General features: G+C 42.1%; 1 protein-coding gene across 2 annotated transcripts in view; it reads left to right on the forward strand.

Moving 5' to 3' along the window:
* DNAH5 (dynein axonemal heavy chain 5) overlaps positions 1 to 22,903 on the forward strand; it is a 261,833-nt gene that overhangs the window by 111,813 nt on the left and 127,117 nt on the right. For both annotated transcript variants that reach the window (XM_073891083.1, XM_073891084.1), the window contains exons 30-38: positions 2,674 to 2,827; positions 4,591 to 4,754; positions 7,814 to 7,970; positions 11,170 to 11,382; positions 12,134 to 12,358; positions 13,760 to 13,932; positions 21,126 to 21,304; positions 21,695 to 21,882; positions 22,402 to 22,596. In XM_073891083.1, coding sequence (XP_073747184.1) covers positions 2,674 to 2,827; positions 4,591 to 4,754; positions 7,814 to 7,970; positions 11,170 to 11,382; positions 12,134 to 12,358; positions 13,760 to 13,932; positions 21,126 to 21,304; positions 21,695 to 21,882; positions 22,402 to 22,596 — 1,648 coding nt within the window. The remainder of the gene's footprint in view (positions 1 to 2,673; positions 2,828 to 4,590; positions 4,755 to 7,813; positions 7,971 to 11,169; positions 11,383 to 12,133; positions 12,359 to 13,759; positions 13,933 to 21,125; positions 21,305 to 21,694; positions 21,883 to 22,401; positions 22,597 to 22,903) is intronic.

Raw genomic sequence — 22,903 nt, forward strand, 5'->3', positions numbered from 1 at the left:
AGAACATTTCAACTTTGCTGTTGACAAGCCTTGCCACACAGCTGACAGCTCAACAGACTCCGGAGTCCAGGGGAAATGAGGCTGAGTTTTAGAATAAGCGTTCTACTTGGGAAATCATTGTGCCAACATCTGTGGACTAGAAACTCTTAAGTTGTGTACATACTTTAATGAGATGACAGATTAAGATGGAGAATGAATTTAATTCATAAAGAGAAGTGAAACAGCACAGACCAGTACTAGTCTAACACTTCTATTTGACACTTACCAGTAAAGCCGTCAAGCTTTGGACACACGAGCCTTGGACTCATGAACTTAACATTTCCTAGGTTCATTGCTTCCCTTTGCTCTTTCTGAAATAGTTTTTTGTTCTCCAGCATCTTAGTGTAGCATGTGGGTATCACTGAGATATGAGTTTATTGCATTCTGTCTGTCAAATGTCACTCTATTCTGTGTGTATGTGTATCAATAATTTTAATGTAAGGATTAATAACCCCTTAATACTGTTTGGATAAAAATTTCTCTTCTTCACATTTACTTTGTATACTTGAGTGTTTGAAGTGAGTAATATGGAATATAAAATTAGGTCTTAGAGATTTAGACCATTGGTAACCTTGACTCTGATCTGCTTAGGATTTGACAGTTTTAATGAATTTGGTTGTGATTCATACCCAAGTAGAATGAAGGATAGGTGGAAAATAACACACCCTAGGGAGGTAGAAAATGTACACGTATAAATTAAGTAAAAATTATCTATGTGGGGCACCTGGGTGGCTCAGTGGGTTAAGCATCTGCCTTCCACTCAGGTCATGATCCCAGGGTCCTGGGATGGAGCCCCACATGGGGCTCCCTGCTTAGCAAGGAGTCTGCTTCTCCCTCTCCCTCTGCCTGCCACTCCCCCCTGCTTATGCTCTCTCTCTGTCAAACAAATAAATAAAGTATTTAAAAAATTATCTATGTTAGGGATTGGTCAACTATCCTTACCAATGACATTGAATCCACAGACAAGAGTTGTGCGAGGAACACATGTGCGATACAAATTTATTGAACACCTACTATGTGCCCTGTGTTCTTCTAGGTGCTATGGATAGAAGGGTGAATAAAACAAAGACTTCCATTGCTATGGAACTGCATTCTAGTGAAAAGAATAAATTAAAAAAAAAACCCCAGAAATATGTGGAATATTAAAACAGTCTGTTTCACAATTAAGACTATGGGAATGAAAATTTTATTCACGAATATGACTAATATTTGAGAAGACTTCAAGTCCATAGTGGGGGTCAATAAGGGAGGAGAAAAAGAGGGAGAACAGTGATAGTCAGTGTAATCGTGTAGGATTTTGTCTGCAGATAATGGAAGCGCCACATACGACATTGCTTGCATCAGACTGAGGTTTGTGTGTCTCTTACATAAAAGGAGCTCCAAGGTTCATGAGAAGATCCACGTCATCATCAGGGACCCATGCTTTTGTCTGGCTCACTTTTCTGTCTTTTCCAAGTGTGGTCCTTCTCTTCGATAATTCCCCTCCCATCCAGTGCTGCTACTTCTCATCCAGGAGAGTGGTTCTCAGACTTGGCTATATGCTGGGCACACCTAGGGAATTTACAGCCCAGTGCCTGGTTGAATCAGAGTCTCTTGGTGGTGGGACCCAGGCAGGCATGAGTAGTTTTTAAGATCTGCTGGATGATCCCGGAGGGCGGCCAAGGTTGAGACCTACTGAGGTGGAACAGTCCTGGGACTGCATTTTGCTGCAGAGGGAGGCTGGGAAATTCAGTATTGTAACTGGGCAGCTCCGTGTCTGGGGAGAAAGGGGGTTCTCCATCCAAAGAGAAGGAAAAAAGACATTGCAAGATCACTATTGGTTTCTGTCTCAAGAAAGAAAAAGGGAAGCTAGTTTAACTGTGCGAGAGACTGAAAAGTGGCTTTCAGAGTGTCCATGTACAGACATGTAAGCCCTAACACACACACACACACACACACACACACACACACACACACACACGTACACCCACACAAACACCAGCGTGTCGACATGAGTGAGTGGGAATTTGGAAAGAGATCCAGGAAAGGGGAGGCTAGGGAGAGTGCAGGGGTCATCATATTTGAAAATTGAATTAGTTGTATGGTCTCCACCAATGTCCCTGTAATTGCTCCATTTTATATGAAAAACCAGAGAGAGTCCCTGGAATAGGCATAGAAGGTCAGCAGAAAGAATATTACGCTCTTGGCTGTAGCAACAATGACTCAAATTTTATTACTTTAGAAGTTGGGTGGAGTCAAGTCTAACGCCTGATCTGCTCCTCAGATGACACGTCTTTTCCCACCTCTCTATGCTCTGGATCAAAAAAGAGCAAGTTGAACAATGTCCAATAAATATACGATGAATTAGTCACTTGGTAGCATCATTTTAAAATGCTGCAACAGGGGGCGCCTGGCTGGCTCAATCGGAAGAGCATGTGACGCTTGGTCTCAGGGTCGTGAGTTCAAGCCCCACGTTGGGTGTAGAGATTACTTAAATAAATAAATCTTAAAAAAAAAAAAAAGCCAGCAACGTAATCAAAGTCCTAAAGAAATAGGTAAAAATTAGGATAAAAAACTTTTAGTTTGAAAACAACAACAATAAAAAGAAAACACACAAAAAAACCCCCAAAATGCTGAACGTATTTTTCATTTTAGGTACAATATGCCCTTCAAGGCCCAGATTCAAAAGTGGGTGCAGTGCCTTTCTAACTCATCAGACATCATTGAGAACTGGATGATGGTGCAGAACTTGTGGATTTACCTAGAAGCTGTCTTTGTGGGAGGAGATATTGCTAAGCAGCTGCCCAAGGTTTGAGAATTTTCCTTAGGATTTCATCAGGGTTTTAAGGTAGAGAACTATCTGCTAACTAATAATTCCTTTAAAAATGCAATAATATCTCAACTTCTGTTGAGCCACACCCTCCGCATTCTTTTTGTTGTTGCTATTGAACTGTTTTTCAAAGAGAGCAATTGTGGAGAAGAAAGGCTGTGAATGCTAGAGAACTGTGCCATTTTGTAGGAAGCAGAGGGTTAAGAAAACAAAGGACGAATGCCTGCATAATTGGTACGTTTCTTCAGGTAATTTGAAGGTAGAATTTGGAACAGTGTAGAATTATGGAGTCGTTATCTTGACAATGGTAGGATAATTTGTTCTGCTACTTCTGACAGTTTAGAACAACCCACGCTGTACGGTATACCCAATTATATCTGCACTGGAGACCTGGGGGGATGGAAACAATCTCCAGACAATAAGAGGCCTTCTTCTTGAGATTGTGGAGCATGTTTCTCTCATCAGATTTAATCATCTCACGGGGAATATGGAGTGTAGTATTTCGAAATTTTTATAAAAAACATTTTTACCAAATCTCAAGGATTCTTATTCAATTACCTTAAATTGTTTGCAAAATTGTAATGTTTTAACACTACGCTTGAGTTTTAGAAGCACGATTATGTTGCGTGTTCTCTTTCCTCAGGCTTCCTACCTTTCTGCATGATGAGTTTTCAATTTCATTATAGAGGACAGATCTTTTAGCTGATGTATTTTTCACCTACTGGTGAAATGTATCCACACACTGAAATTTTAAGTATTTATATTTATTTTTGCTTTTATATTTGGGCGTGTGTTTCTTGTTGGGTGGAGGAGAATCTCAAATTGGACTTAATAGTGGAAACTTTTCACATACAATATTGAAGGAGCTAGGTGGGGTGTCTTGCTCTCATATTTGATAGTACATGCTTCTTGGTAAACTATAGAAAGTTTTAGGGAAGAAAACCAAAAATAATCTCTGCATTTTCCACTTTTTTCCTGAAAAAAATCCATGTTTAAAAATTTCACAATATTAGGGTTATACTGTAATTAATTTTGTACCTTATATTTATTTATTTTTAAAGATTTATTTGAGAGAGAGAGAATGTATGCAGGTGGGGAGGGGCAGAGGGAGTTTTTTTTTTTTTTTTTAAAGACTTCATTTATTTATTTGAGAGAGACTGAGCAAGAGCAGGGTTAGGGGCAAAGGAAGAGGAAGAGGGAGAAGTAGACTCCCTGCTAAGCAGGGAGCCCAATGTGGGGCTCAATGTAGGGCTCCATGTGGGGCTTGATCCCAGGACCCTGAGATCATGACCTGAGCTGAAACCAAGAGTCGGAAGCTTAACTGACTGAGCCACCCAGGCATCCCCTAGTTTTGTGTCTTATTTTTAAATGTTTGCTTTGTTTTCTAGATATACAAACGATTCAGTGCTCAGAGTAGAAAACTTGAAAAACACAAAATTCACTTTATTTAGAGATAACTGTCAAAAATGCTTAGGAGTGCTCTTTCCTCCCAGGCTGTCTCATATTGTATTTTCATTTCTGTATCTGTCTTCTTTTAGTTAACATAATGGCGGTACCTTCTGTAAGGAAGGGGGTGGGATGGTGCAGAAGGAAAATTGAAATAGAGCACGTGTGACCTTTCAGGCAGGTATAGTTGGCGTATGCGACTGGTCAGAAATCTGGCCTCAATGGAAGGGTGTGTGAGATGCTCTGTCCTTGAGATCACAGATGTGTCCATGTGTGTTATTACCTCGTTCTTGTAGGAAGCCAAGCGCTTTTCCAATATTGATAAATCTTGGGTGAAGATTATGACTCGGGCTCATGAAATGCCAAATGTAGTTCAGTGTTGTGTTGGAGATGAGACCATGGGGCAGCTCTTACCACACTTGCTGGACCAGCTGGAAATGTGCCAGAAATCCCTCACTGGGTAAGTTAACTGGTCCTGTAAAACCTCCCTTAGCATCCTAGAGATGAATGGGACCAGAGGGACTAGACAGCATTAGGCACATCGATTTTCTTTTGCTAAAACTTAGTTCATGTCTGATGTTGCACAGATAAAACTGGTAGCTTGGCACCTCATGTTCTCTGCAAGCCCTTGCTGGATTTGTCCTGATGTTGGAATAATAGGACTTAGGGCTGCTTCCATCACTGGGACAATTTCTTGCAAACATTCTCAAGCAGCTCTTGCTTTTTAAAATTAATACACCTACTTTTCTGATTTCCTTCTTGGAAAAACATCTGAAGAGGCAAAATATTTCATTATATGCAACCAAGAACAATATGAACGGTGTAATGTACACAAGTAGTCAAGATTATACAGAAATGAGGCCTCATGCATCTATCAGTGCGCACACACACACACACACGTGTATATGGAGGCTGGGTGAATTCTAAGAGTAACAGATATTCTTCTTTTCTTTTCCTTTGGCAAGTCAAGATCAAATCATGTGAGCAGAAATATGTTAAATAGTAATATTGTAAAAACGGTTTACTACACGTGCTTTCGTTTATAATTTATTTTTATTGAAGTATAATTGACATATAACATTATATTAGTTTCAAGTATACAGCAAAGCCACTTGCAAGCAAATCCTCCAAAATAAATTTTTAGAAAAATAGACTCTCAGGTATGAATGATTTGATATGCCTTATAAAATTGTTGAATGAAGTCAAGGAGTGACTGTTGCAGGTCATTTGACAAAAGAAGGATTTTTGTTTTCAAATGGTCGATGATGTGCCATTCTTCTTAACCACAATGGTTAGCATGACCAGCTGTGTTGCAGCACCTCTAAACGTTCTTGGATGGGGAGCTGGCTTGATGGCCATGCCGTCTACCACCAGACTCAGGCGAGAGGGAAAGAGGGAAAGGACTAGAAATGTTCCGTGCTCTCAGGGCTCTTCATGTTGGAAAGACTGAGAGCACGAATCACTGGGACATCATGCAGGACTCAGTTACCCCTGAGAAACTCGCTGGGGAGTCCTATCTCTGGTCTATGCAGCTGAGTTTGTTACTTGTCTTTGCTTACTCCTCTCCCACCCGCCGCTGTAGGTACACACCCATGCACACAAATACACTCCTTTTCTCCTCTTTCCTTTTTCATTCTTTTTTATCATGCTCTACTCTATCACTTGGCATTTCAGCATTATTTTGCAACTCCTCAGAGGAAAAAGTCCACTCTGAAATTATTCACAGTTTTTACTGAGCTTCTCGTGGCTTTTGATTCTGTTCCCGAGAGGTTATGGGCCAAAGTGTGTAGTTCTGTTCTAAACACTGGAGTATTCACGTTTACACAAAAGAACACTCTTCCCAGCTGATGAGGCTCTGCATCAATAGGAAGGGACTTCCCGTGGTCAGGAATCAATTGTCTCGTTTACTCTCTCGCAGAGTTTTGGTCGTCACCTTCCACATGCCTCCTTTCAGCCTCGTCTCACTGGATAGACAACATTACCCTGTTCCTCCTCAGAATCAGACTAGGTTACTGTGAAGGGGACAAGTAAGGGGGAGGAATTGGTAAGAATTTCTTGTGCTTACCAATGAGAATAAGGAATTCCCTGTTCTCACTAAAGAATAAAGATCAAGCTTCCACGAATAAGATGGATTGGGATACTTAAAATAAAATTGGCCTTTTTAGACTGAGTAAGGGAAGTAAAAAGCTCAAACAACATGAAACACTCTGAGCATAAAAGTAAGACTTTAGGAAAATAAGGGGGACGGAAACAGAGATCCTTGGAGAGCCTTCTCCTGCCCACTCTCTGAGGCCAGACTTTGTGCTTTTTTTACATGCCCAAAGTGAATAAATCCAAAGTGCCAACAGGATCGTCTGTAGAGTGTATTTTACCGAGTATTTCATGAGCGTTGAGGAGGAAGATTACATCGCACACAGGAAGCTCGTTCATTTCAGTTACTTTAGAGGCACCTCACTTCCACAGTCTACCTTTCTGTCTCCTTCCTTTCTTTGCCTCTTTCAGGCTCTGAAAAATGTCCTCTCTTTTGTCTTAAGGAATTTAGCTCTTACCCTCATGCTGGGCCTCCCACTCAATGACACACAGGTCCAGCATTTGACTAAGTATGGGTGGCCAAGCGTTCCCCGTGCGTGGCCTCGAGGGCACCAGCTTGCTCGGCTTCTGGTCTCCACTGTCCTTAGTAAATACCTTCTATGAAGAGAATCTGCCTCTTTGCCATAAGAATATTTCCCCCATGATTTTACACAGGAATGAAACAATAATACACATGACAAGGAAGGAATAGAAATTAAAAGGCAAAAGTTTAAGAAGGATTTCTGGTAAGATTTCAAAAAGAAATTACAATGAAAACTGTAATAATTATATTGAAGTATGCAAGGAAATGAAATTACAGAGGTATTGATATGAACATAACAAAAAAAATATATCCATAGCATTAAGGAGTCACCATAAAATAAAGCAAATAGAGAAACGAAAGCACAGTTGAAAGCAGGGCAATGACAGGAACATTCCCTGGGTTTCAGTAAATCCTGGAGCAGAGAGCAGGTCCAGAGCCCCTTCGCACAGTTTAGTCAGAGCTGGATTTTGCTTCTGCTTTGGTGATGGATTCATTGCCTTCTTTAAGATACAATTCCCAGAATGAGATGCAGCCTTTCACTGACACAGCACCGTGCTTGCAAACAAACCTAAACCACCCCCCCCACAAACTCCTTGTGTGTAATTGCTCCTGTCCTCTACCAAGAAAGTACAGGATTACCCAGACGAAGTCAAATGTATACCTCACACTTGTGAAAAATGAAGAAATTCTCCTCTCAATCCTGGAAAAAAAAAATTGTTTCTTGTCCAAATATGGAATGCTACTTGGCAAGATGAGGAATAAAACAAAACCAAGACATTGAACAATATGTGGGAAAATTAGCTTGTCTCAAGATCTTTCCCGCCTTTCCCCATCCAGATTAATTTATTTCTAGAAAGGCCCGCTCTGTGTGTTTATACAGTTTCTCTTTGCCTTTCCCCACGTAGATACTTGGAGAAAAAAAGACTGTGCTTTCCTCGGTTCTTCTTCGTCTCAGACCCTGCGCTTTTGGAGATACTGGGGCAGGCATCAGACACACACACTATACAAGCGCATTTGCTGAACGTGTTTGACAACATTAAAACCGTCAAGTTTCATGAAAAGGTTTGCCTGATTCTAATTGCTGGCCAGCACTTGCCATCTCTTAAACCTCCACTGTCTTTATGAAATAGCTCTCTGGTGTGTACAAAGGGTGACTTTCCTGTCCGTTCGTGCTCTCAGCCAGTGATTGAAGACAAACTTGTGGGCCCCGTTTGCCTTCAGAATTGTGTGATTTCTTAATCTCCAAAGTGTAAATTTGGGTAACAACTAGTTTAAATGTGATTAGGAATGCATTGTGTGTGGCATTCAGGGTTTTGCATGCCAAGCTAGCTGTTGAGAAATTCGACAAAACAAAGAAACCAATTGTTCAGAAAATAGTGCCTTCACTAAACAGAATTACCACAGTGATTGGATTGTTTTAATCAGCTTTCAGAAGTTTTTGGCATGATCGCCGTCCCTGTTTCTCATCATGCTTGACTGAAACCTTTTTATTTTTTTAACACTTCCGAGAAGTTTCTGGAATCATGGAGTTGTGGAACCCAAGAGAAGCCATTGGACATGAGGATGATGCCATTGGCACAGCTGCCAGGAGATTCTGCCTGATCCATCCCTTCACCCGCAGTTCCCTGAGAAAGTGACCCTTCTGGTTTGACAGTGTGTTCCGTTGTCCCCTGGGGCTTCCTGTAAACCCTCGGTGCCATTCATTTATTCATCCTAGCATGCAGTTTGCATTTGCTGAGCAACCTCCGTGTGCCGGATGGTGTGCGTAACACGGGAATACACAGGCCTCGGGGAACCGTGCTCAGGTGGGGTCCATCTAGAGTGCAGTTGCTGCAGTGGTGGGCCTGTTGCATCGCAAGCAATCAAAAGCCAGTCACGTAAGTTCCCGCCCCTGGGTGTGTGCCAGGCATGGTGCTCGTCCTGGGGTTCCAAGGAAGAATTTATCATAATCAATACTGAAGTCGTTTTTATGCAGTGCAGCATTTGTCAGAAATTTGGCAATTAAACAGTTGATAATTATTGACTGGCTGTGCTTGTGTGAGGCACCGAGAGCATGGGAATGCTGTCAGGGAGCCTTCACTTGGTGTCAGGGGTGTAAGGGAAGGCTTCCTGCAGAGAACATGGTGCTTGAACTGGTGTTTTGAAGTGAAACATAACCAGGCAGATGGGGAACTGGAATATGGCCCATTCAGAAGGAAGGGCAGGCACAGGGGTCTGAAGGAGGTGCAGGCAACCCGGGCTGTCAGAAGTGTGGGTGTGTGAGGGATTGTATTGGTTTGCTAGGGTTGCTCTGGATTGACAACAGAAATGTATTCTTTCACAGCTCTGGAGGCTGGAAGTCTGATGATCTAAGATGTCGGCAGGGTTGGTTCCTACTGGAGGCTCTGAAGGAGAATTTATTCCATGCTTCTCTCCTAGGTTCTGGTGGCACTTGGCAACCCTGGACGGTCCTTGGCTTAGACCCGTGTCACGTTGACATCTGCCTATGTCTTCCCATGATGTTTTCCTTGTGTCTCTGTGTCTTAATTTCCTTCTACTTGTAAAAACACCAGTAGGTGTTTTTAGGGACCACCTTCATCTTAACTTGATGACATCTACAAAGACCCTATTTCCAAATAAGATCCCATTCACAGGTACTGGGGCTTAGGACTTCAACATATATTTTTGGGGGCACACATTTTAACCCATAAGAGGCAGTCGTGAGCAAAGGGAAAAGCGGGAGAAGGCGACACGGACCAGATTCCAAAAGGCCAAGTGCATCACGCTACGGAATTCCACTTCGTCCTGAACATGGCAGAAGGCATAGGAGGTTTTTACCCAGGGAAGTGACCTGATTTGTGTTTCAGAAGGATGCTCTGGCTCAGTGTCAGAGGGAGAATGGAAGGGGGTGGGGGCGTGGAAACCCGTGTCAGAGGTGATTGCCAGTTAAGATGGAAAAGAAGGCTGAGCTGCTACAACAAAGCCTTGACGAAGGAGGGCGGGCAGAGAGGAAGGGAGGGCCGTATGGACTCAGTGGTTTAAAGTCATCGTTTCTTGTGGATCTACTGGATGTGTGTATCGAAAGAGGTAATGAATTACACAGGAATTTCTCCCTGATGCTTTGCTCAAATCCTCCTGCACTGGGATTTCATGGTTCTAGAGGAAAGCTTCTCACCGTCTCCTTGTACGGTGAGGACAAATTAAACTTCCTCATTTTTAGACACCGTTCATAGCAATTACTTCTTAAAATAAATAGCATTATTTATTTATTTATTTATTTTCGTTTGTTCTTGCCATAACGTTTCTACAACCAGGGGCAGATCCTGTTTCTGTGGGTCCTAACTCTTGTAAAAGGATAAATACAAATCTAGATTCAGAACTTGGAAAGGGATCGTGTAAGTGACAGGCCATGGAAGTGACAGGCCATTCAGTCTTACGGGCTTCTTGGTAGACCAGGTCTGTCTACAACTAAGGAGGGTTCATTATTACAGTCCTAAATTGGGGCCCAGGGGAACAATTTTCCAATTACCAAAGAACAATAATGACAACAAGCATTGTATTTACTTGACAGTTTGCTTTGATTTACTTGTCATGAACAGCCTGTGAAGTAGGCAGGGAAGCAGGACAGGTATGGTTTTTAGTGGACCAGTTATAAGCAGGGAATTTAGTCTCAGAGATGTGTCCTCCACCACTGTGTGGTCAATGAGTGTCAGAGCACCATTTCAGCCTGTATTTTAGTATATAGGATGCTATTCTCGAGAGGCCATACTGCATGGAAACTGGGGTGAGAGGACCAGACGAGGAGCTGGGTTTGAATCAGAAAATGTTATGTGCCACCAGCAACTCCCGGGCACAGCATTTTCTACAGAATTGGACTTACATGGTAAGGTGTTTGCATTGATCATATTGACCTGAACATTGTCAGTGTCGACTTGGTAAGCTTGCCATGTGGGTGACAAGCTCTTACAGTGTCCCATTTCATTTGGGGGAAACTAGATGTTTTTTGATCATCACCTTTGTACTGAATATTTCTCTTAGAAAACAAGCTTTCCCCTCCCAGGTATAGGCTATTTGGAATTGATTTAGTGTTCCCTTTTAGACTTCATGGGTAACTACTTTTTGTTGGTTTGAAATTGATTTTATATCATCTTTTGCCTTTTATTTTATAAAGAATAGCTTAACTTCCTTTGGGAAGGATAACATTGACAAGAGGGCAGCAGAGGAATTCATTCTTTATATGAATATGGCTGGTTTTGTTTTTTTTTTTTGGCCTCTACCACAGATCTATGATCGCATTCTGTCAGTCTGCTCTCGCGAGGGTGAGACTGTTGACTTGGATAAACCCGTGATGGCAGAGGGTGATGTGGAAGTTTGGCTTAATTCTCTCCTAGAGGGGTCTCAGTCCTCTCTGCATCTTGTGATCCGCCAGGCAGCCGCAAATATTCAAGAAACAGGCTTCCAGCTGATTGAATTTCTTTCTTCCTTCCCTGCTCAGGTCAGTGTATTGAAATTGGAAAGTATTTTCTACAGAATAGTCATTTTAGATTTCATACATTGTCTGTTGTAAGTTCCACAACTGGCTATAATTTAAGACTGGACCAGAATTAAGATTTTCATGAGGATTTCTTAATATAGATAAGCTTAAAGGTTTCAGCTACAGATTATTTGGTTACATATATATATATATATATATGTCTTACGTATGTTTTATATACTTATGTTTTCTTTATATTTTTTAACTTAAAAGGTTTTTTTCCTACTGAATCTCTTCAATAAAGAAATCATAAAAAAAGGACTGAGTGTATGCTTTGCCAGAAAGACAAGAAATATATTTTAGCATTAGAATGCAGAAAATGATGTTTTCTTAGCCATTATGATCAATAAAGATTTTGTGAGTATCTACCATGTGTCAACCTTGTGCTAGTTCAAGGAAAACAGGTTTAAGACACATTCTTTCCCTTCCAGTAACTTTAAGTCTATGTATCAAGGAAATGTGACTTTAACAGGAAATGATTTAAAATTACAAGGAGAAAATTGTGGACACATGATGAAGCTGTACATATATAATTGCCAGGTGAACAGTATGAAAAGAATTTCCATAGGTTTCCAAACAATGAATCAAGTTGATGTAATCAAGAATGGCCTTACATTTGCATAATACTCACCATTATTTACTGTATTGTAATTTCTATTTAAATATATTAATATGCCATACACACTCATAAAGCCTTTTTTGTTTCCATAAGGTTGGATTATTGGGAATTCAAATGATATGGACCCGGGATTCAGAAGAAGCCCTCAGAAATGCCAAGTTTGATAAAAAAATCATGCAGAAAACCAATCAATCTTTTCTGGAGCTCTTGAACACATTGATAGGCATCACAACAAAGGATCTGAGTTCCATGGAACGAGTTAAATATGAGACTTTGATTACTATTCATGTGCACCAAAGGGATATATTTGATGACTTGGTAAATGCTTTATAAATGCTATGGCATATACAGAAAAACAAATACTAGGTACTATCTGTGTTTACCCACTGGAATTGGTTTGAATGAATTCAAAGAAAAGGTTAGATTAAGGCAAAAGGTCACCTTCATGATGAGACATTGTTGGTCAGATTTTCTTTTTTCAGTCTTTAACTGAAATTTCAGTCCCATTTCGATGATCTCTGCTAAGATGTTATTGAGCAACTCGACTTTATTTTAAAAATTCTTTATGTGATCATCGTTAACACTAAACTGCCAGGTAGCATCCTGAAAAAGCTTTGCATTTGTCTTGTGCTCCTGTAAGTTAGTAGTTAAGGATTACCAATTTATTATTATAGAAAAATAGGTAACACTGCTGGTAGAGTGGCTTTGTGCTTCCTCTAAGGCTTTTGATAAATCCTATCTTTAACAAGTTTTGCTACCTTTTATGTCGTTGACTGCCAGTGGCCTTTCCTTATATGGTTGGTGACATTCAGGTGTCATGCAGATTTTTGCCTTTAAAGAGAGGACAGGGTGGCACACAGAGTTTAGTAGCTGTAGAAGACAGGAAGTGTGGAAAGAAATGAAATTTGTCCTCTACTCTAAAATAGAGCATTAGATAAGAGGCAAGAAGGTCTTATTTTCATAATAATTTGCTGGATCGTGTCTCACCCCATTATGTAAAAAAGATCATAAAAGATTTGTTCTGATGTGTTGGGAAGAAGCTCTTGCAAGCTGCTGTGTTCTAATCTCCTCTCTTAACAGTTAAGCACACCATTTGCTTCTCTGAGAAATAAAGGGCTCTGGATAATTTTAGATTTATTATTTGTCCAAGAAAACTGATTGAAAGGGCTTAAAATTTCGGTTAATATATTTAGGCGAAAGCACTGCTGGACAATAACGTGCCATTTAGATGTTAGACATTTTGGCCTGCTGCAAATCCTAGGAAAAATAATGAATGGATTAGAAAAAAACAACCCAACAGTGTACTTTGTCATAATCATAAGAGATGCCTTTTTCCCAGTGAGATTGTTTGATTCTGTCTTTGTATGCCAAAACATGTTTTTTGTAGATGATACTTTTTATGGTTAGGGCTGTAGTATGGGCATTGACGGGTGCCACGTGAGAAATGGAATATCTTACTATTAAAATATGTCCTACTATTTAAATTGGTGGGCACAATTAAGGATTTCTCTTGAATTTTTCTCTTCCCGTATCTTCTAAAGTATCCTTTATGCTGATCAGTAAATGAATGGGTTAGATGGTGATGTAGTTGACATCTCCGAACCAGTTGGTTTGTCTCTGAGTTCCATTTGCATCCCATTATGATCTACATGAATGCTAATGTGCATATTTAATACGTGGTTCTCATCTCAACTTTAACATATATCTTTTGCATTTCAGTGTCATATGCATATCAAGAGCCCTACAGATTTTGAGTGGCTGAAACAGTGCAGATTTTATTTTAACGAAGATTCTGACAAGATGATGATCCACATCACAGATGTGGCTTTCATATACCAGAATGAATTTTTAGGCTGCACTGACAGGCTTGTCATAACTCCACTCACAGACAGGTGATGGAAGGATTCTGTGATTCCAGAACCTCTCTCCCTCCGCCCCCTCCCTGACATTTTTATTCTCTTGAGTTACTCAGGGGATTTCTGCTTAATGTCTCTTTAGGGTTTAGAGGCTCTTTTATACCAAAGTCTTTGAAATTCAGTATTTTTAGCTTTACACATGGGCCTTTGCTTGGGATTTAGGTTTGTGACTGAAATGCTTGGCTTCCTTTGCTTTCAGTCTTAGACAGGCTAAGTTTAAATGACCTCAGTGGACATCAGATGGGCCAGAGAAGGAATTAATTGCCACGTATCAATAGGTGCAAATCACAGTTGGCCTTGAGGCCTGCTTTGGGGATGGTGGCACCTGCTGTTATTAGAGACAGTTCAGATGTTTTTTTAGCAGGAAAGAAATTGGGTATCAATACAGGTGAAAAGTGATGGGGAGGACGGTGGCCTGGACATCTGGCGCTCGTAGTTGTCCTCTGCTTCTTATGCAGCAACTGTGCTGGCCAGAGGCTCCTTGCCCCTTCCCGAGACTCAGTTTCCTCATCTGTAAGATGAACAAGGCTCCAAGCATCCTTTCACAGCTTACAGTCTGTAATTCCCTTAGTCCCTTTTGAACTTCGGGACATCCACTAATTGTGCAGATGCTCTTTTCGGGGATGCACCGAATACCTGTTTTGGACAAAATGACCTGAGTGCTAAAATCAGTATTTGGCCTAAGTAGAAGCTGAAGTTGAATCTCATTCATTTTCATGAAGTGAAGCTCGGGGCTATTCGATTAAAAATATTATCAGACAAAACAGAAAAGTTTGACATAATAACCCTGTTACTCCCGTGCTGCTCGACTGTTCCTTCTGCTCGTTCATGACCCTAAATGCAGTGCTGACTTTCAACAGAGAGATTTTATTGTCCCGTTCCCCCCTCCATCCTCTTTCCTAGTCTTATGCCTGGATTGAAGGTGATTTACACTGGATGTGCTTGGACGTCCTTTTGAAGTGTTTGTCTTTGTTCTGAAGTGCAGAGGTGGCTAATCACAAAATGTGACAAATTCCTTGAAACGTCTGTGGGTCAGGCAGTGATCTCCCACCTTCTGTCTTCTCCGAACCTCCTCCCCCCCGCAGCGCTCCCCTCCCTCCCTCTCTGGTGAAGACCACCTTTCCTGTTTGCGGGGGAAGGTGCTGTCCCAGGAGAGACCGCCCCCCCCCCAAGTCTGCTGACCAGGGTGCCTGCCCTCGTGCACTCGGCTCTCCAGATGGACGTTCTGTGCTGCCCTCAAAAGCCAACATCTCCACCAACAGTGCTTTTCTCTCTGGGAACATCATCAGTTGCCACCTCCGGCTGAATCATTCTCATCAACTTACAAATCTGCTGTAATCGCTACCAGAAAGAAAATCCTACAGTGAACCCTCTGGGTTTCTTCCCATTTCTGGGCTCCCACCAAAACTCCTCAGAAGCACCTGTTCCTTTTCTCCTATTTTATTTTGAATTCACTCCAGTTCAGCTCTCTGTATTCGGTTTCTGTTGGTCCCATAACAGAGCACCACAAATTTGGAAGGTTGAACAACACAAATGGGTGATTCAACAGTCGGCGTGTTAGAAGTCTGACGCGCGTCTTCTGGGGCTGACAGCAGGGGTCAGCAGGGCTGTGCTCCCTCCTGGAGTCTGTAAGGCAGAACCCACTTCCTGTGCTCTGAGGTCGTTGGCAGAATTCTTTTCTTGGCAGTGGTGGGTCCGCGGCCTGGTTTTCTTGCTGACCGTCAGCTGAGGGCTGTCCCCAGCTTTGGGAGGCTACAGCGTTCCTTGGCTCATGACCCCGTCCTCCAACTTCACAGTCAGCAGCGGTGGGCTGAGACCTGTTTTTGCATCAACTCTCTCCTCTGTCTTCAGTCCTGTGTCTGACCCAGCCTTCTGCCTCCCTCCTCCCTTCCGAAGGACTCGTGAGATTAGATTGGGCCCACCGGGTAATCCAGGATAATCTCCCCTCCTGAGGCCTTTGACATTAGAGCTGCAAAGTCCCATGAGTCATTCGACGGAACCTGTTCCAGGTCTCAGGGATTAGAACGTGGATCTCTCCGGGGGGCCGTGATGCTGCCTCTCACGTGCTCTCTGCCCTCTCTGGGAAGGTGCCGTACAGATTATCATGTTGCTCGGTGCACTGGTCCTTATTCACTCTCATCTTTCCCGGCCCATCAGAGAGCACAGGTTTGCACAGGTGAGCACTCTCTTCTTTTTGATCCACTTTCTCCACGCAGCTTCTAGGACACCACGCTCTCCTGGCTCTTCGTACCCCTCCTCCTGGCTCCTCTTTCTCTTCCTGGTCTAAACGTAGAACACGCCAGGACTCTTGTCCATCTGTGTTCACTGCTCAGGTGATCTCATGTGGCTTTAAGTGTCGTCCAGATGTGGACTCCCCGGGGCCTTTCTCCTGCACCCAACCGGGGCCTCTCCCCTGAACTCCAGACACATACATCCACTTGCCTGTGCAATGTGTTCACTTGGATGCATGCAGGGAATTTTCACTTACCATGTCCGATCGTCCCCCCACCTTCCTGTAGTCTTCCCCATCTTAACAAATGGTGATTCCATCCTTTGGTTCCTCAAGCCAAAATCCTTGGGGCATCCTTGATGCCTTCCTTTTTCTCTTGCTTCGTTATCCCATCTATCATCGGATTTGCTCAGCACCATTTTCAGAATTCATCCAGGATGTGCCCACCTCTTTGCTGTTGTCATGCTGCTCCAAGCCACCATAATCTCTAGCCTGGATTATTGCAGTAGTCTTTTAACTGGTCTCCCTGCTTCTGCCATTGAGCCCCCCAGAGCCTATCCTCAATTCAGACACTGGGATGTAAGTCATATTCTGTCTCCTCTTCGCCTCAGTCCCTCCATTGTCTTTCTGTCTCGCCCAGAATAAACGCCGGTGCCCTCACGTTGGCCTGCAGGGCCGGGCACGATCTGGTTCCAGCTATTTTTCTGTTTCTTTTCCCTCATTCAGCTCCAGCCACTTGCTCCTTGGCTGTTCCTTGGACAGCACGCTTGCTTCAGAGCCCTTGCACTTGCTGTCCCCTTGACGTGGAACTCTTTCTCCCTTTAGTTCTAGCAAAGCTTGCTTCCTCACCTCCTTCTGGGCTCTGCTCGCATGTCACCTCCGAGGGGTCTTCATACCCCCCACGTGAAGCAGTGATCCCCACATCCCTTGCCCTCCCAACCAGCTTTATTGTTTCTGTTTCCTACTTTTAAATAACTTGTTCCCTTCCTTTAGGATGTCAGCTAAAGAGCTGACATGGACTTCCCATGATTTATTTACTATTCCTAGAATAGTGCTGTCACATTAGAGACGCTAAATAAGCATTTCCCAAGTGAACGCAAGAAGTGTTTATTTTCAGAGTCACATCTTTGTGGTGAAAAATTTAAATAGTACAGAAGGACATATGGTTGAAAGTATGGGAGTAAATTTCTTTTTCTGTTTTTTAAAAACAACAGTTTATTTCCTTTCCTTCTAGAGATGTCTAGTGCTTGTGTGTCCAAATTCTTTTTAATTTTTACATGTGGGTATCAGATTATACAAAATTCTCTGCAGCTTAATTCTTTCACTATGTTCATTGTCTTGCACATCTTTCTGCACCAGAAAAACTTAGGAACTTTAAGAGCAAAGTAGGTATCTGTAAGTATATAAAAAGAAGTGATTCCAGAGTTTGTCTCAGCTTGTCTCCCCCTAAATGTTCATTTGCTTATTTTCTTTATCTTTTTTATGGGAGAAGTGAGTCACCATTTTTTTTTTTTTTCCGGTCGCTGGGATTCCACAGCGAGCTTTGCTGCCCTTTTACAGAAGCACTCCTCACTAAAATTAATACTTAAAAAATCAAAGACCGGCATTGATCTTCTTGTCAGTCTTTTGCTCATTGCCCTGTAGAAATTCAACAATGTTGGCAGCTTTAGTCTCTGGGAAGTTCACCATCAGATGGATGGAGCTGCTGATATTCCAGATGATAAAATAGTTGTTCTAATTTGCTAAAAACATATAGCACGTTTCTCTGAAAGCTCTTGGCGTTTTTCATGACCAGTCCTTCCTTCCACTCTGGGCACAAGTTATCCCTACTACACTGTCACTCAGGCAGAGGGCCGCAGAAATCAAAGGCTGGTAGAAGCTTCTCATCTGCTTGATAAGAAACGTAGATAGGTCTAAACAACATGTGCCTTTCTTCCAAGTATTCTCACAGCTTCCGTGAATCACACTTGCGTGTCGGGCCCTGGACTCTGCCATCAACAGCTGTGTGGTCTTGGCTAAGACACCTCACCTCTCTGATTCTCTCCTTTTAGAATCACTGTGTGGACTAGAGGTGATGGATGTAGGTACCCAGGCCTGGCACCCAGTAAATGTTAGTCATTATTGTCGTTGCTATGACTCTGGTTTCTCTTAATCATCAATAACACGTTCTTTATCAGTGTTTCCTTTCGTTTCTCCTTAAGCATGTTCTATAATCAGAGTCCATAACTAAACCAAAGAAAAGAAAAAAGAAAAATAAGTTCCTGATGTCTGTACCACCATTGCTTTAGGAGATTTTTTTTTTTTTTTTTTTTTTTTAGCATTTTAGAATCAATACTGTTTAAGAATAGGAGCTGAAAACACTCTGAATGTTGGTGATGGATTTGGTTAAACTGAGTGCCTTCATAAGACCTGGGTCATGGGGTTGGTCGTTGTTGGTTTAGCATGATGGTCACATTCTACATCTCTCTCTCTCTTTTTTCTTAAATCTCTTGGTGTGATGGACAGGAAGGAATACAATTTAATTTAATTTAATTTAATTTAATTTAATTTAATTTAATTTAATTTAATTTAATTCATTTTTTAAGTAGGCTACATGCCTAACTTGGGGCTTGAACTCACAACCCTGAAGTCAAGAGTCACATGCCCTATCAACTGAGCAAGCCGGGTGCCCCCACACTGTGATCTCTAATTCCAGTAGCTGTTGGGAGAGGAGGAACCAGATAAGACTTTACAGCTGGGCAGGCACAAGACATTTATTTAATAAGCGTTCATAGAGTATTAGGTGCCAGGGTTTAGGTAAGTAGTTGGAGGTACAAGTGTGAACTAGACCCTGTTCCTGAGAGCAGAGATCTCAGGGCAGTCTGCTGGGGAGACAGAAAGCTGCAGAACACATCACTAAAGCACATAAAAGTCCAAACCCTGTTCCTGAATGATGACATTTTTGAAATCAGCCAAGAGACTGGAAAGGAAAGCAGGAAAGGGAGGAAGAGAGGTACACATACATCTAGAATCCTCAGGAGCATCACGTGAACGTGGACATGAAGATCCATGCTTGTCTCTGACAGGCAAGTCCTAGAGGAGTCTGGGTACCAGTCTAGCAGCTGGGCTGAACCCTATCAAGCAGAGGAAGGAAAGGATCAAGCTCCTGGCTTGCCCACTTATTTTTCATGTAAGTAGGATGCCTTTAAGGCACCTTAACAACTTGCCGCTGCTTCAGTTCAAATACAGACCCAGATGATCCCAGTTGTAAAGAAGAGTTTGCAAGACAGAGTAGCTAGGTGGCCAGAGTTCCCAGAGATTTACTGGCAGGGTGGACAGGTTCTAGAACTGGGCAGCTTGAGGGTGTGCCGCTAGACAGGTAAGCTGGAGTCTCGGCTCTGCCGCCACAATCCCGAGAGAAGGAATCCCATCTCTGTGAGCCTTTCCCCTTATCTGTAAAATGAGGAAAACAACAGTACTTCCCTGCAGGGTTCTCTGGGCTTCCGTGAGATCATGTAGGTGGAGCACATCCTGTTAACAATTATTACCGAGACTGTTCTGCCAGGGATAATGGAAGTGCAAGACAAGAAATAAAACCTTGAATTAAAAGGCAAAATCAAAGAGAGCTTGGGCGTCCTCCTGAGTTTATACCTACTTTGTCTTCTCCATATCCAGGCTCTGTACACATTCAGGGCGAAGTCATTTACTCGCCTTTTTTAGGAACATACTTCCGATAAAATACAGACTCCAGAGGACCTCCAGTTGGTGTGCTCACTGTTTATTTCCACCCTTCATGCTGGATGGTCACTTTATATCCTTTGAAATATTTTTCAAGTCCCGATGAATGCTTTATAGAGTTCACCCATAGGAAAGCCCTAAACTGCATCACTTTATAGATTACCTCCTTTGACAACACAGGGTGATGCTGGGGGATCGAGTAATTCATCAGAGAGTTATCAGATTAGTTTTTTCCTTCCCGGGCATTCTTGTATTTTCTTACCAGAATCTTTTATTTGTTAATATCATGCAGTAAGAGACAGTAGAAGGTATGTGCAGGTACAGTAGCTGCTCCCAGAAATAGATCGAAGGTGTGATTATTTAGCAATGTGTGATTCAAATCTTAAATCTCATGTCCCCAAGTACATCAAATTATTCATTAGATTCAAAAGGGGATGAATCTTTTTTTGTTTTTTTTTTAAAGGTTATTTGAGGCAGGGAGAGGCAGAGGGAGAGAGCAAGAGAGAATCCCAAGTAGACTCTACAATGAATGTGGAGCTCCACACAGGGCTCGATCTTATGAACCTGATATCACAACCTGAGCCAAAACCAAGAGATGAATGCTTAACTGACTGCGCCACCAAAAAGGCGATTAATCTAACGGTTTCCAGTCTGTTCCACAGAATACTATTCTTTAAAATGTTGGTAGGTTTTTGTGAAAAAGTTGCCTGGGTGGCTCAGTCGGTTAAGCGACTGCCTTCGGCTCAGGTCATGATCCTGGAGTCCCGGGATCGAGTCCCGCATCGGGCTCCCTGCTCAGCGGGGAGTCTGCTTCTCCCTCTGACCCTCTTCCCTCTCGTGTTCTCCATCTCTCATTCTCTCTCGAGTAAATAAATAAAATCTTTTTTTAAAAAAAGTTGCCAAGTAAGTTTTGGAAATGCTATGTACTATTTTTCATACTTGGAGAATCTCACTATACATGTTATCATGAGAAAGCCCATTGAACCTTTTTAAGAATTTTCAAACTTATTTGGCCGTAGACCATCCCCTCCGTTTTCCTTTACACATGTTAATATCCATAAGGAAAGCGCATGTTAGGATGCAGTTTGGGAAATGTTATGTAGGGACAGTGGCTTGAGTTTTCCATTTTTAAATCTCGTGCAAGTTTCATCTTACTGTGATGTCTCAGAAGTGTCTTCTAGGTGCTGGCGGTATCATTCTAGTGATGTCTCTATTCCTCAAGGTGTTACATCACATTGGCTCAAGCTCTGGGAATGAGCATGGGAGGAGCTCCTGCCGGACCTGCAGGAACAGGGAAAACAGAAACGACTAAAGATATGGGACGTTGTCTTGGAAAATATGTTGTGGTTTTCAATTGTTCTGACCAGATGGATTTCCGAGGTCTTGGGCGGATTTTTAAAGGTGAGGGTTACAGTTTTTACTTGATGAAAAATTTAAGCTAAGGTGGAATATCTTGTTAAGATTTATTTTTCAACCATTGACTACATTGTAGTGTCATTTTTCAACTTTGTGCAACGTTTTTGGAAACTATGAATCTCACTGGTGTTGTGTGGATCAAATGTCAACATCACTTGCCTTCCTAACATTCCTTCATCCCTGCAGGTTGGCTGTTTCCAGATAAAGTACCACATGGTGAATTATTTTGGGGGCACTCTGTGCATAGTCTATTTGTTCAAGTTTATTTTTGAACAGACTTATCTCTGGCTTGTCTTGGCAGCTGCAAAATGCCCTTTTCCTCGGCTTTTCGAAATTATATACTAATTGGATTTTCTATTTAATTTCCCTTCGAAGGACTGGCACAGTCTGGATCCTGGGGTTGTTTTGATGAATTTAACCGTATCGATTTACCAGTTCTGTCAGTGGCAGCCCAGCAAATTTCCATTATTCTGACATGTAAAAAGGAGCGGAAAAAGTCTTTTATTTTTACCGATGGAGATAATGTGACTATGAACCCTGAATTTGGACTTTTCCTGACCATGGTAAGGAACCACAGGAAGAGCTACTGAATGTCAGCCTTCTTTTTTTTTTGATGTGGTGATCCACGATCCATTGTTTTTGTATAACACCCTGTGCTCCATGCAATATGTGCCCTCTTTAATACCCATCACTGGGCTCACCCATCCCTCCACCCCCCTCTCCTCTAAAACCCTGCTTGTTTCTCAGAGTCCGTAGTCTCTCATGGCTCATCTCTCCTTCGGATTTCCCTCCCTTATCACAGCTTTCATGCCTTGCCCAGGTCTTAGGGCACTTTGTTTTCATGAATGGAAATTGGGATGGTAATTTCAACTCCTGTGTGAAAGCCTGTGGTGTTAAAGCTCATCTTAACAACTTGTGATGTTGTCTCTCCGGTTAAAAGGAGAGTAGGGTATGAAAATGAGTTCTCCGGTTGTCAGTCCAGATTTGTTGCATGTGCATGATGAATCTGTTACTGTCGTGCTGACGGGTGTGTGTTGCCCCGTGACCGTGTCATTCATCTGTGGTGTTTATTTCCGGTATAGAATCCTGGCTACGCTGGGCGGCAGGAGCTCCCTGAGAACTTGAAGATTAACTTCCGCTCTGTGGCCATGATGGTGCCCGACCGGCAGATTATCATAAGGGTGAAGCTGGCTAGTTGTGGCTTTGTTGACAGCATTGTTTTGGCCAGGAAGTTTTTCACACTCTACAAGCTATGCGAGGAGCAGCTGTCTAAGCAGGTGTGAGGTTCTGGAAGGCTCTCTGAACTTGGGCCTTCTTAGTTCTTCTCTTCGGTGAAATTTGCTCATTTTGAAAAATTGTTGACTGGGGCTGTCGGCAGATTACCTTATTGATACAAAGTAGAAAGTCATACCATTACAAAATTAATTTTATATGCATAGTTTTCTTAAGTGCATTTAAATGAATTAATATTTGCAGCATAAGAAATGAAATAAGTACTTTCAGAACTGACTTAAGAGCCAAAGAATTATAAATATGAATATTTGCTCTTTATCCCACCTGCACATTAATCATAATATGTGTTGT

The sequence above is a fragment of the Callorhinus ursinus genome, unplaced genomic scaffold (genome assembly GCF_003265705.2).
Source record: "Callorhinus ursinus isolate GAN/ISIS: 27379988/994484 unplaced genomic scaffold, GSC_fseal_2.0 scaffold3, whole genome shotgun sequence".
NCBI classification, from domain to species: Eukaryota; Metazoa; Chordata; class Mammalia; order Carnivora; family Otariidae; genus Callorhinus; species Callorhinus ursinus.